At 34.5% G+C, this 15399-nt stretch overlaps 1 protein-coding gene across 2 annotated transcripts in view; it reads right to left on the bottom strand.

Moving 5' to 3' along the window:
- Window positions 1–2574: 2574 nt before the first annotated feature.
- The window catches only part of LOC123308759 (hatching enzyme 1.2-like), a 45042-nt gene continuing 32217 nt past the window's right edge, over window positions 2575–15399 (bottom strand). The window contains exons 1-5 of one of the 2 annotated variants that reach the window (XM_044891585.1): window positions 10047–10259; window positions 8476–8490; window positions 7118–7309; window positions 3438–3764; window positions 2575–2849 (exon numbers count right to left, since the gene is read on the bottom strand). In XM_044891585.1, the coding sequence (XP_044747520.1) occupies window positions 2575–2849; window positions 3438–3764; window positions 7118–7309; window positions 8476–8490; window positions 10047–10158 (921 nt within the window). In that variant the 5' untranslated portion in view covers window positions 10159–10259. Of the gene's footprint in view, window positions 2850–3437; window positions 3765–7117; window positions 7310–8475; window positions 8491–10046; window positions 10260–15399 lie in introns of those variants that run through there. The other variant, XM_044891575.1, reaches the window with a different exon arrangement.

Below are 15399 nucleotides of genomic sequence, written 5' to 3'. Positions count from 1 at the left end.
TCCCGAGTCTGCATTCCGGACGTCAACAGTGACCGCACATTAGGGCGAAACAAATTCGTTTTTGTTAAAACGACATTGAATATATTTTACTCTTCAGGGCAACCCTCATAAAGTTGGGTTGAATAAAAACTGTGATATTCTCTTTTGAAATATTTTATTTCAATTCCCTTTTCCCTGGTAAAACTAACGATAGTTCCAGCTCAACAGACTATATTCAACCCACAAGGTGTTCAAGCATAATAATATGAGGTTCATAAATAAAGTCTTTCTGACGGGCAATAACGATGTATTCATCTTATCTGTTCTTCAGGAAACACTAACTATAATTCAAGGTTGGTGCGATGGTGAGCAGTTGGTTGACATACCACTCTCATACCTTGCAAAACCTTGATTGTACCCTTCACTAGGAAGAGATAATTTCGGCAAGTAAATACCACTTGTGGAAGAAGCCAAATATCTGGCATTTCCCTGGATAAGAAGCTTCATTGGAACTCCCAAGAGGACAATATTTTTTATAAAGCCAGACACTCCTTTATTGGGCCTGTCAAAGAATTTATGAAAAAACTTGGGGGATAGCGCCAAAGCAGCTCAGCTGGCTTTATGTCACAGTGATTAGAACAATAATCATTTAAGGCTTCATCGCCTGGTGGTCCCGAACAGAATACAAACAAACCCAATACAAAGTTTTCGAGACTCCACAGAACTCCAGCATTCCGCTCTACCCCAAACGCATCTATGGGGATGCTTTTAGACCTTCTCCCCTTCACATGCCCTGAGAGAGGCGATACTATCACAGGTTCTACCGCCGTGAATGATTCTTACAAACTTATTTTTGTGCCCAACCAGCTCTCTTGATCTCTCGGAGATGCTGGGCAAGAGAACTGACCTGATGATCACAAGAGACAGCACGGATAGAACCTTCAGCCTCAGTGCTCTGATTCTTAAGAGAGATGACAATAACTCTACTTACAAGAGTTATAAGGATATTTGTTGTGGTTTAGTGATGACTCCAGAGCGGAGCCTACAGCAGTCGAACGCAGTTCTACTCTGTAATCTGTGAGTCGAACGCTGAACGAGCTCAGTGCTAGATCTATGCATGAATGCAGGTATAATGGATATCCACACAAGGACGACTCATTTAATGGACATCCATGAGAGGTTATATGTTTCTGGTGTCTGGTCCATGTTCATATTATCAATGAGATTATGGATAAATATCAATAGTGGACCCCTCGTTCATCCGATCAGATGCATGGCTACCTCATACATACAGAGTGGGCTTTTTGAAACGAAACAGACGAGACAACCACCTTAATTGTTGAAGAAAGTAATTACCAATAATAATTTTTTAGTTGTCTAATGTTGACAATTAACGGTTACCATCGTAACCACAGAATGAATTAGTCAAATAATTGATGATTTCACATAGCATGTTTAGCGGAATGAATGGAACTGTACGAAATTCAAAATTAAATATCTCGAAAACGAATGCAATAAATGAGAAAAAATCAATACGCTGAATTCAGGATAAAAAGGCCTTTCAAATGAGGTATCACTCACCCCTATCTTTCCTATTCAAAATTTAGGGGTTGTTGTTCTAACACTAAGGGTTGAAGCGATATAGTTGTGAATTTGACCTCAAAAGTTGTCCCCCTCGAAACAAAAATCGACGTGTCCGAGCATTTTTTCGAAATAAATTTATTTCGCCCGTTATCTCGTCTGTTTCGTTTTAAAAAGCCCACCTTGTATATGATTCATATATGTTATATCCAAACGTTCCATCAAATGCTTCTATGAATATTTCATGTATGTTCTTGTGCTATCTGGGTAGTTTTTTATGGGGTCGTTATAAAAGATTGTGGATTGTAACATCGGGTTTCAATTATTCTGTGCTGGTTCTTACTGTTGTAGGGTTTCCGACTAAATATCCCAGAAATTCAAAAATGAACAATCATTTTATAAAATGAGACTATTACATTTTGTAGTTTCTTTCGAATTTGATAACCAAAGTTGTAGCGTGTCTGATTCTGCCAGAATATGCTAGGAATTCTTCTCAGAAAGTTAAAAAAATCATAGATATGATTGAGATTCTGACATATTCTCAATTTGCAAATAATTTTGTGATACAAGATACAAGTTAAGCATCACAACTGATTCTCCGAACTCGTACAAGCTTTGCGGAGCTTTTGAGGGGTACTTCGGAGAATCAGGATAATATGAATATGAATCACGTTTAGATACAGAATATCAACCTTCAAAACTCAGTATCCTGCTAGACGACGATTTTTTTGGACCCATGGACGCCAGACGTCCCTAATGATTATAGCCTAGTAAGCACAAAACGTATAATTTACAATTTGGTACTTACCTGGTGAGTCGATGACATAGAGAAAGGTTGATAATTGGTGGTATAGAGCAAAGAATAACAACAAGAGTTATTATTACTCTTTGGTATAAGCGACGAATACGGACAAGAGGAGAGAGAAAGAGAGAGAGAGAGACAGAGAGAAGGATAGGGATCTTGTTAGGGTCAGGTGTCTGAGTATCAATGAAAAAAATTGTACAAATTGCAAATTATACTCCCATAAAATTGCATATATTATAATATTTCCTTCTTTTACGAGGATTATCAAAACAACTATAGAGGTCGTTCAGTTTCAAACAATCTCCTTTTGAAAGAGCTTTCCTTTGTCCTAATTTTTTAACTCCTGGCATCGTTGGTGTTATTGTAGGTTTTCCACGTCCTTTACTGAAGTAATACTTTCCATAATGCATTATAGAATTATAATCATACTCGAAACTGTATGTTGTATTCTCCAAACTCAATTTTTCGAAGTTGGGTTTGAATTCTGAAAAACAGAATTATATTATAAGAACGCAGATTGCAGAATGAAGAGAATTCTCTTAATTCTACTACTTTAATATAGAACATCATTGAAAATAACTATAATTCAATTTAATATTTTCAGTCTTTCGAAATGTAGCTTCCTTTGGGTCCAATTAACATATGTATCCTCAAAAAATTTAACACGCTCGAAAAAAAATTTGTTTTCATCATTCTCTTCCGTACGGCCAGCCCAACCACTCAAAGTTTCAGATTAACTTGAATTTATCATTAGAGACACGTAGGGCATATGCAGTATCTTAATCTGACACGCTAGAGTAGGTACACCTGACAATTTTTTTTACATCTTTGAAAACCTGCAGACGCTTTCCCCACTACTTTTTTTCCTTCTACCACCTGATCTTCAAAATCCACCAGATCTCCACGACGCTCTAGCAAATCCCGATTAAGCATCGTCGGCTCCCTAACTATTTGAAAAAAAGAATTTCATTTGATAGGAGAAATCTACTGTTAGAAAACATGTACCTAATATAAAATTTATTGGTAAAATATGAACGCGTTCAGTTGGAAATAGAAAGAAAAGTGTACTTACGAGGAATAATGTTGTCGTAGTGAATTTTGACGAACTTATCTCTATCCCATCTAGATTGCTCGTGAAAAATTCCTAAGGCGTGCATCAACTCGTGCATAGCTCTTCCTTCGGTTCCTAAGCAGTTTGGACTTGTTGAGTCTGGTGGTTGTAAACTAACGATTTGAGGTCCACCATGTCTACCTACGAATGACCAACATCCTTTCGGAAATTTTATGGGCCAAATAAGTAGATAGTCTGGACTTTTGCCGTTCCATGGTACGAATCTTATACAAGTCATAAAGTTGAGAATACGTATTGCCTTGAGTATGGTAGCTTGTTCTGACGGCTCTAGATGGGAAACAATATCCAAATCATTATTGAGGATTTGATAGGAATTTTTTAAATAATATTGAAGGTTTTAGTTAATAGGTTTATTAAATTGTCGATTTATTTTTACACTACATTCAGATTCGGAAAATGCTATACGAGTTATGTTATAATTATGAATAATCCAGTGTTGAACTCGAACAGAATGCTCCTTTTCTCTCACCATATCACCATAGCCTAACAGAACACTAGTAGGAAGGGTTTCTAGTAGGCTAGGCACGCACATTTTTCGAGGCTCGGTCGCAGGATATGCACTGAATATTCAAGCAGTATTGTCCGAATCTGTTTGTATTAAGAGGGAATGGGGAACTCTCCTCAATTTGGGTTATCACTGCATATGCAAGTTTAAACTGAATAAGTATAAGTTTAATTCATGATTTTTTCAAATTCACCGCGGAAACTATTCAAAATCATCCTTCAAATATGGGGTTTTAAAATTTAAATCGCTATGTGCGGAGTTTAAGATTTGGCAGCAGCGCATATAAGACAATGAAAAGAACAATGTCCGATCAGCTTGTTTATAAAAAAACAGCTGCTGATCTACAGGCGCGTACTTACTGGCGAGCTTCAACTGCAACCGGCCATAAAAATCCCATTAAATTTTACGACCTTCCTCGTTCGTCGCAGACTTCATAGACAGCCATCTTTGTCTATCTCATCAAGATAATGCATTTGTTGTCCTTTATTATCAAGCCATATTTCAGTCGATGTTGCCAGCTTGCACAATTCTCACAAAACGCTTTAAACTTTAAATACCCATTTTTATTTTTCATTTTTAAGTGCTTAAAATATTTTTTTTGGGAAACGGTTGAAATGGTTATTTCAAAATGTGACATTTCAAAGATATTTCATAAAAAATATATCATTTTCGTTCAAGGAGTATTTCCTATTACACCACATTCAAATCTAAATGACATTTTTTCTCTCTGATATGTGGTTTTTGCGGATATTTCATGAAAAATGTAATTTCCCACAATTTTCCGGAAAAAAATAAATCAGGCTTTGCACTGATATCGATACTTCATCCATTTCAAGAATTTTCCACCAAAAATAATCGAATACAAATGAAAAAACCAGCAGAACGAATCTTCGAAAAATTTCCCATTTTCTTTTTTCTATTGTGTTTTGTGTAGAGTATCCTATTGATTTTTTCTTCAATCAGTGAAATTTGTAAGTTCTGGCAACATCAACTAGATATTTTCCATCCCTGTACATAACTTGCTTTCTTCACTCCATCTTATTTGTTTATTCGTGAAGGAAACAGTTGGTAAGGTTCAAAATGACTCAGAAACCACGCAAATAAACAGCTTTACGATTTCTAACTGTTGAGCTTATAATATAATTAATTGATAAGGGGAAGAATTGTTCTTTCTTAATTTTTTCAACTAGTTCGTCCTCCATTATTTTCAAAATGTGTTCCGCGATACCCACCGTTACAGACAGGCTTATGAATTTCTGAAGAGTTTTAGCACGGATTCTCTGTAACACTAAACGTCACCTTCACAACTTTGCATCTCCCGCTCGGTGCTTCCGAAATTAGTAAATAGGGTGTTTTCTAAACTCAAAAGTGACTTTTTTTACAGAAGGTAGAAGAATCAATATCAGTCTATATAAAATATTCAAGATGGCTAGAGTTTCGACAAAATTTCATTTAATTTCATGCACGGGACTGTGGAAGATGACTCCGGCATCGGAAAAACGGAACAAAACTTAAAAATATGGCTGGACGATGAATGATACAGTACAACCGAGTCTATCTGATTAGTTGCATCAGGTCACTTGAAAAATTTTTGTCTCGTGCGATTTGGGGTGAAAACAGTGTAAAAAATAAGGACAGTTCATTGAAAGTGCTTATGTTCACAAATTGCTATTATTGTTACCCTTTTTCACCCCATTTTTACGATTGTTGGAGGGTTCGAACAAGAAGAAGATTGTGATGACCATTGCGAAAAAATTTGAGAATAATTAAGATTATATATTGGTGCGATTTTGAGCTAATATTCAATTTTTTTTACACTTGTTCGTTCTTCCAGCCTTTTTGTATGTCCTCTACTTTATTTCCCAGTAAGGTTAAAAAAATTTTATGCGAATTTTTGTCGGTATACATATTCACATCAGCTGAATCAGAGGGTTGAGAAGCTGAGCGTTTTCAATGCTAATATAATAGTTGGGGAGCCGAAGAGGGAAATTCGGGATTTAGTCGAGCGTGTCAGATTAATATAAGGGGACATACCTTAGACCCCGTAGAGTACCTCTATCAAAAATAAGAGCAATTTTTTCTACGTTCGAACTTAGATAATATAATATATATAATATACGATATATAGCGATGAATGTTCATTACACAGGGTTTCGACATTGACCTTGGCCTTTCGCATGTGTAGCTAAGCTCCTCGCCCTTATCGCCCTCTAACTCGAGAACGGTTAAGAGTATGTAAAATTGCTTCGGACAAAAGTTTTATAGAATTTCATTATATACAACTCTCATAATGAATACAAAAACTATTAGAGGTACCTACAGACAGGAAAATATTCGAAAAAAAAACATTTTTATCATCTTCAAAGTGTCAGATTAAGAAAACCCCCATGATTAGTGTCAGAATAATGGGTCAATACGTCTACAACACCGAGATTAACCATTCGTATGTAAATCTGACACGCTCGAGTTTGTACAAGTAATGATTTTTTTTATATTTTCAAAGGACCGCTGTGACCTTGCGTCACGTCCAAATTGTCAGTCCCTTGAAAAGTAGCTTCTTTTGACTCCAATTAACATATCCTCCAAAAATCTGAAACGCTGGAAAAAAATTTTTCAACTCTTCCGTACGGCCAGTCCTACCGCTCAAACTGTCAGATAAGCATGACATTATAAGAGACACGTAGGGCATATATAGTATCTTAATCTGATACGCTCGAGTATGTACACCTAACGATTTTTTTTTACATGTTTGAGACCCTGCAGACGCTTTCCCCACCGCTGAAAGTGCATAAATCATAAAACCTTTTTATCTTTCTACCATCTAATCTTCAAAATCGTTTAGTTCTCCACGACGCTCGAGTAAATCCCGATTTAGCATCGCCGGCTCCCCAACTATAAGTCACAAGCTACGAATTGAGTGACGTAGCTTGTCATTTAGCATTGAAAAAACGCTCAGCTTCGCCCAACTTCACCAAAGATTTTAGAGATTCTCTATAATCTTTGAACTTCACATTCGGTGGCCGGTCCGCGAGCAGAAGCTCCTGAGTATGTATACGCCTGTGCTCTTCTCATTTCTTCACATTAAAATTTATTTTATGATAATATTTCAACTCACCATATAATGGACTTATCACGTACGGGACTGTTCCATTAGGCCACATTTTTTCTGGAAAGGTTTCCCATTTTAAACCAACTCTCCAATAATTGTAAACTTCATTTGTCATAGCCATATCTCCTTGGTATAAGCCAGGAGTTATTTCTGGATCTACGTCTTCCAAGTTTTCCATACTTTCCGTATTAACTGTGACTGTAAATCAAATATAATTATTTAGGTTGTCACAATCGTCACAATCTATATGGATATGTGAGTATAATATAAGAGTCTTGTGTAGATTCATGGAGGTCATATCTAATATAATAATTTCGATAAAATATAGTTTTATATACAATATACAACCTACGCGTACGCATTTTTCCCTTCAGGAGTAGAGAAAATCAAGCCTGAAGGACAATATACATATAGGATACATGCTAGGATGGTAGATAATTCGAAATAAATCCAAATTCCTGTAAACAGTGTACTGTAAAATGTAACAGCATGTAATAGCATTTGTATGAGATAGAGTTTCAGCAAAGGTTAGCGTAAACGGGGTACCATACAATCTGACGTATGAGGAGAGAGGTCAGGGAAAAACCTCAGCAAAAAAACCCTTTCTCCCCGTGAGTATAGTGGATTGTAAGAAATGAAATTATTTACGAAATAAACTGAAATATTTTATATTGAAGGGCATCTCGCTCTGCAAAAATTGATCTTTTCTTCGACAAAGAGGAAATTCCAGTAAGTCTTTTTCAATATACAGTTCTTTACCAAAGCTTTAAATCTAATACTCTTGCTATGCAACTAATTAGTTATACTTTTTTAAGAACGATTTTGAATAGTTTCTGCAGGGAGTTTGAAAAATTCATGAATGAAACTCAAATATCGATTGAAATTTATTCTGGGGAGGATTCTGCATTTCAAATTAGTGCAAGAATTTACGCAGGAGCAAATCGTTTATTTCATTTTTTAATTGATTTTGTTTCAGAGATTGGGAGTGAAAACCCTAAAAAGTTTCAGGAAATGAAACTCAATTATTCAATTTGACTTGAATTTAAGATAATAAGAAATAAAAATAAATAAATTTGTAGTGATAACCCAAATTGACGAGGATTCTCCATTAAAAAAAAATTGATCTTTCAACCTTTTTCTTTTTTTAGGAATACAGGGTATCCCAAATTGCTTGATATTGGCTGTTTCTGGTTTTTCCATACTAGATACGTAAAAACGTTGAAGGGAGCCCTGGGCTCGATTTTCGTGAAAAGTCCATTTGTGAAAATCGTTTCACAATACATATATACTAAGATATAACCAAATTTTGAGATTTTGTCGATTTCGAAAATGTGTCATAACTTTTTTCGAAAATATCTAAAAACGATAAAAACTTTCTACTCAGGCAATTTTTCACTGGAAATACGACAATATTTTCATTTTCTTCAATATTTTGTACCTACTAAGGGTGAAAAAAAACAACTTCCTTATTTTAAAAACTAACGCATTCTTTTTTTAATCTCCTATTATAAAAAACTTCTCAAAAAAATATATGTTTATGTCGATAAGAAGAATTATTTCAAATGATTACTTCTTATTATTTTATTCATTTTGCCTCCTGTTCAGGCGTGATCCTTTTTGCATTATATGTCGATATATAACTTACATCTTCAAGGCAAAATCAGCATAAAAGTGAAATAATCACTAACTGTTGAGTCAATCATACATTATTCTATGAATGAAGTGGACATAAAATACTTCAAAACAATAACATAAGGTCCTTTCGTTTGCATAAAAAGTGTAGCACTTTTCTACACTCGATTTGAGTATTCGTTTGCTGATTGAATTTACACCAGTGTAGAGGAGGTGTAGTTTTTCTGCATCTCCTTTTGACTATGTGTAGATAAACTACACTTCCTCTACACTGGTGTAAATCAAATCAAGTGTAGAAAAGTGCTACACTTTATATGCAAACGAAATAAGGACTTTTATAGTAAAGTTGAGAGTGAGATGAATTTTTATAATTTTTTTGCTCTAGATTATTTCCAAATAGAGGCATTGTCATAGATATAGAGGCAACCATTAGATGGGAACGCATGGTCCTATTGCCTGGCCAGCAAGATCACCATTCCTCAATCTTTTGGATATTTTCGTATGGGAATATTCTCGAGACATTTCCCGCGTTATGTTGTTGAAAACAGTGAATTCTGTTGGGAAAAGATTCTGAATTTGTTTACAGGAATAATGGTACTCAATGTGAGAATTTTTTATGAGTCATATTAAATTCTGCTCGATATTTATTCAAATTGAGTGTAACATGAATTACATGATTTTATTGAAGTTATAGACGTTTCAGCTAATAAATGAAATTCTATGGACGGAAAGTTTCAATTCGTATCATAGAGATGGGGATTTATTGGGAGTGGACAATTTCGTGGTCGATGGTTTCAGAGATTTTTATTAAAAATGGGAATTTCACTAAAATGGTGATTTTTGCCTTGAGTATAGAAGTAATGTATGGACATATACATATACATATTTTTGAAAAGCTACATTATTTTATCAAAAAAAAAATAATATCCGTCTTTGGAAGTAAAGAAGTTATTTTTTTCTCACCCTTAGTTCAAGACATGAAAAAAGTTCAATATAGGTTCATAATCCCAGTGAAAAAGTGCCTGTAGAAAGTTTTTATCGTTCTTAGATATTTTCGAATATAAAGAAATTATGGCACATTTTCGAAATCGACAATATATGGAAATTTGGTTATATCTTAGTCTATATTGTGAAGCGATTTCCACTAATGGCCATGTCACGAAAATCGAGCCCAGGACTCCCTTCAACGTTTTTACCTATCTAGTCTGGAAATACCAAAAACAGCCAAAATCAAGCAAATTGTGTTACGAAGAAGTTATGGAATATAATTTTTCTATGAAGCAGCTTTTCCAATCAAACTCACCATCGTTTGGCACAGGTGGATGGACCACATCAGGTACAAAAGGCAGTAGCAAACGTGCACGATTTACGGGGAAAATCGCGAAACAGATCACGCACAATGCGATCATGTTCATATCGACGGTCAGTGATGAACGGAGGAGAGTCACCTAGTTCCTTACATTCGTGACACCGAAAACCTTGAGGTAACGACGGCATGCCTCACTATGCGGTACAACTGTTATAAAGTGAAAATTTGTGATGTTCGAGATTTGCATATCAGGTATCTTCTGGAGGTAAGGCCCGATGAACTAAATAATTGATTGAATGGAAACAGTGGCGCAGATCAGATCCACACGTACTGTTATAAATTATTGCGACGACATAAAGCACCTACTCACTCATACATTCAAAAACTAATCCAAAAAAGCGTAGGTAATTACATATCATTTTCACCTGAGATTTAACCCTTCACGTTTTTCATGTTAATTCACAAGAAATAAAATTTTCAATTTCATAACTGGCAGTATTGGAGAGATGAAAATACTCATAGAGAGTGATTCACTGGGAAATGGTAGAAGGCCGCAGAACGCTAAAGTGCTTTTCATTTTAGGTACGGCTCAAAAAAATCATTGAGTATAGGCTTCCAGCCTAAACAGCACAACGAATATCAATATTTCAAAATTTTTTTGCACATTTCGAAAATAATAAGACAATGTACTAGGGTTTTCACTATAAATTGACCCCCCTTTTATTATTTTGCGAAAAGAGATATATAAAAATATTGTATACAAAAAATGTACAAAATCAAATAAAGTTTTTATAAATTATTAAGCCCATTGAGTTATATACAGGGTGGACAATATATTGACCGCAACTTTCAAATGGGACACCCTGTATATTTTCCTGTCTTTAGGTAGGTCTTTGTCTCCTGATCTCGAATTAATATGCATTTGTGGGCTTGTCTCTCTTATTTCGGCAAATAGTTTCAAAGTTTTGGAATACGAAAAATAAGCAAAATTCTTCCTAAATTCTTTATATTCGAACATTCTACTCAAAAGCATCATTTTTTCAATAAATACTAAACAATAACCAATAAAAATGAAAAAAGAGGTTTGGTGGTATGAAATAAACAGTTGGTAACTATCAGATATCGATTGAAATTCAATCTGGGAGGAAACCCTTTATAGGGTTTTCACTCTATAATGGCAACTTCGTAACGTCCCGGAGTCTATATCTTCATCAGACGAATTCCTAAAAAATCTTCTGAATTTTAGTTTCTCAATTGACATTAATTTTTCAATACACGGAGATATTGATTCATTTAATTTTAAAATTACCGGATGTCAGTTCCTTCCTCATTAAATTAATCCAAATACGTTCTATTCCTACTGAACAATTGGCCAAATTCTAATTTTGATCCAACAAAATAAACGTGGATTCTTTAATTTTTCGTTTATCATGATCATCCGATTCTGTCATTAAAATTTTAGTGTTATTCCAATCCATTATGTGGTCTCCTGTATTCGAACACAAATGAACTGCAATCTGTGATCTATTAATTTCTCTATTTTTAATGATATTTTTATGTACTCGTTTTCTTATTTCTAGATGTCTAGACGCTTCACCTGTGTAAGTTTTATTATGTTGTAAATACAATTTTTTGATTTTTGTTTTATTCATTCGATGGTTTTCGTTAGTATAGATCCTAATATGGAGAGTAGAGAGAAGGAGAACGATCGCTGCTTTGAGACCACAGATTTTTTGTCCCCTAAAATATGTACCAATAGGGTAGTTCATGCTTTTGCCAACAGGCGCGCTGGCCATCACGAGAGTGCGAAATTTTGATTTACACAAATCAAATTGTAGTTGGCTCGTTGGCTGAGTGAACTGTTTCCCTGGTGACAAATGATAGGAATATTATTATTTTCGATTCTTGATAAGAGAACAACATATGACATGACCATGGTGAAATGTTGAAGCGTGCTCTAGTGTGAGAGTGTTTTGGCATCGGAAAGAAAAGGAGAAGAGATAAAATTTCCGAGAGCATTTTTGAGAGAAAATTGGAAAAAACCTTATCTCAAGAATCGACTCCGAATCAATTTGTGTGTCAAGAGCACTTTTGCGATGAAGATATCAAAAAGATGATGGATTCATTATAAACGAAATCGAAATTGTCATCCCTCGTGAGAAGTTGACTCTTCTGAATAAGAATATCTAACCAATAAAACTACATGGTTAAGAAGTAAATATTCTTGAAGAATTTTGTTGGCATAACATAATATATGGTTTATATCGGTTCTCAGCTGAGTATTGGCAAAAGAATCTACTCTAATACCTAAGTGATAAATCTGAGACTGCTACCTTTTGTTGTCTTGATGTGTACTACTCTTCACTACGGATTTATATAATTTTACGGTAAGATTACGGTAAACCAACTAACATAGCTGCTTTCAATAAACAATGATAAACAAAAGTAGGTACAATTTTTTTGATCAGTGATTTCTTTTGAATTTCATTGATTTCGACTTGCATTTTATTGCATATAATTCAGAGAACTCATATTTAATATACATTTGAAGAAAGGTATTTGAAAAATCATCAGAAAAATCACGATGACACATAACCTAAAATAAAATAAAGGCTGTTCATTTCAAATGGAGGACTTCCCTACATGTTTGCCAACCTAGAAAAAGGTCTAAAAGGTCTACCATCAGGGAATGATTGCTTTCTAACGAAACCTACTTCATTCTTTCCGCAATGATCAAATATATTTATGAAATTCTATCGAGCTTTCTAGAGTTTACTGTTAAAAAGAAAAAAATATTTTCATAACCTCGATTGCTGATTGGTTGAAATTTATGTTGGTATTACTACTTCTTGTGACAATTGACATGTTTCGTTGGCAAATGTCAAGAAGAAAAAAGTAATCTGTTAGGTTATGGGCAAAGTTTTGGTTATGTGCACAATCTTTGCTTGAACGCATTCTTGTTTTCTTGTATTTTGTAAGCTATACAGCAGACAATATTAATATTATATATATCAGTAAAAATGACATTTGCCAATGAAATATGTCGATTGTCACAAGAAGTAGTGATACCAACATAAATTTCAACCAATCAGCAATCGAGGTTATGAAAATCTTTTTTTCTTTTTAACAGTAAACTCTAGAAAGCTCGATAGAATTCCATAAATATATTTGATCATTGCGGAAAGAATGAAGTAGGTTTCGTTAGAAAGCAATCATTCCCTGATGGTAGACCTTTTAGACCTTTTTCTAGGTTGGCAAACATGTAGGGAAGTCCTCCATTGACGCTTGAATTCCCACCCCTTATCGATACCCGCTGCAATCGCAGCGACACCTATCCTACGTTTCCCGTTTTCGGGGACACATTTTTAGTACGTCGATCGTTCTCCTTCTCTCTACTCTCCATAGATCCTAAAGTCATTTTGTGTTTTAAAAACAGTTCTTATGTTGAATTTGAAACCGTTATTTGTTATGAGTAGTTCATATCGTTTTGTCAAGTTGGTTAGACTGTTTGACTTAGCAATTATTGTTCCGATTAACTTTATAATAGGCCTGTTTTGGTTCGCTTTTAGGATGGTTCCAGAACGGTTCAAAACAGTCGAACATTTATTTATTCAGCGTAAGCTCGCGCGTAGCATGTGTGTAGCTTCCCATAACATTGCTGCTCCACTACTTTGAACCGATTCGGAACCGCCTAAAGTGCGAACCAAAACAAAGCCATTGTAACCAATGCAGTTTGTTGATTTATCGCAACCTAGCACCATTGAGTATTAAAGGGGGGTTTAATACTCAATGCTAGCACCTAACATTCCTGAGCTTGCAGGCTGGTTCTTAGAATTTGAAACTTTTTTTTTCTCAAAATAAGAGATATAGACCGATAAAACTATAAAACGTGAAAAAATGAAATTGCATTCAATATGTTGTCCATCCTCTATACATAGAGTGTTTCCTTTTGTGGAATCATGAAACAATGAAATGGGTTAATTTCGTATAACTTTTCTGCAGAACATTTTTGGTCTCTATTTTTGTGACAAAGTTAAAGGGAGGTCAAATTATAGTGAAAATCCCGGTACAATGTATTTGGTGTTTCCACATACAACTTTTTTACTCATTAACTTGAGTCAAGTCTAGATGTTCCGAAAATGAGGTAGCTCGAAATAAAAAAAAAAATATATCTTCTAACCTCATCCCAAATTGTAGTTTTCCAGCTTCGATCCACAAAAAATTATGTACTGTATCTTTTCTCCTAATTTATTGAAAAACGAGAACACTTGTCCGTATTTGGAACAAATTATTATTATCAATGACTAACTTTCACTATGCGTAAAAAAACATCGGGACATTTGTTCATTGCTCTGCATGCATGAGATTAGAGGGTTTCAAATGATACCTAACTTATTCCCAATTCATTGGATAGGCAGGAAATAAAACATATACAACTAGCCTGCTGGGCCCGTTTGGCATTATCATCGAATATTAATTTCAATTCTCAATGGCACTATTTAAAATCAAAAGTTTGTTCAACTCAACTAAACTGTAGGTTCTCTCCCACTGAGAATTGGGGACGCGCATGCGATGAACTGAGAATTGTCTAAGGTATGATAAGAAAGTCAATTAGAAATATCATTTCAAGAGCATTGAAATATACATAGGTATTCAGCAAAATATAGGCTACTATGAAAAACTGCGATAAGTTAGGTACATTGTATAAAAATCTTTTTCTGTCAACTTCTTTCATTTAGACTTAACGTTATTCTTATAATTGTTATGTTTCTTTTTAATTTTTAAAACTTTAACAAACTGTAAAACCGAAAGCAAGTCTTTTTGATCTAAAGTTTATTTCATGAATTTATTATTATTTTATTCATGAAATGTAATGCGGTTTACTTTCGGGACTGCCTGAACTCTCGCTTTTCAAGTAAATTTGAATGTTTCAATGAATAGATCAATTTTAGGCAAGATAATTCAGTGAATTCAGGAAAGTGACATGTATCATTGTTGTGTAATATTACATCTGAATTGTTGAAGGATGTATGAATTGTACAGAACGAACCGAATATCAATCTAACCAATTGAAAAAATGAAATTTAATCTCATCATTAAGAAATATTTATGACGGTGCACAGCAAAGTTTTTGGATTTTCTTATTGAATTGCTTTTCTTTTCTATGCTTATGAAAATGAAGAAGTTTCTTAGAGCTCATCGAAAATTATTCTACTCTGGTAATCATTTTTCAAATTTGAAATCGGTGTATTGATTAGTTTAGGATTCATTGAACTTAGAAATTTCAATCAATATCCGAATATGTTCATCTGAATCGAAGCTTTCAGACAATTAAAACTTCTTGATA

Source organism: Coccinella septempunctata, chromosome 1 (assembly GCF_907165205.1).
Source record: "Coccinella septempunctata chromosome 1, icCocSept1.1, whole genome shotgun sequence".
In the NCBI taxonomy this organism is placed as follows: Eukaryota; Metazoa; Arthropoda; class Insecta; order Coleoptera; family Coccinellidae; genus Coccinella; species Coccinella septempunctata.
The sequence above is the reverse complement of the archived record's forward strand: the minus strand, read 5'-3'. Positions and strand labels throughout refer to the sequence as shown.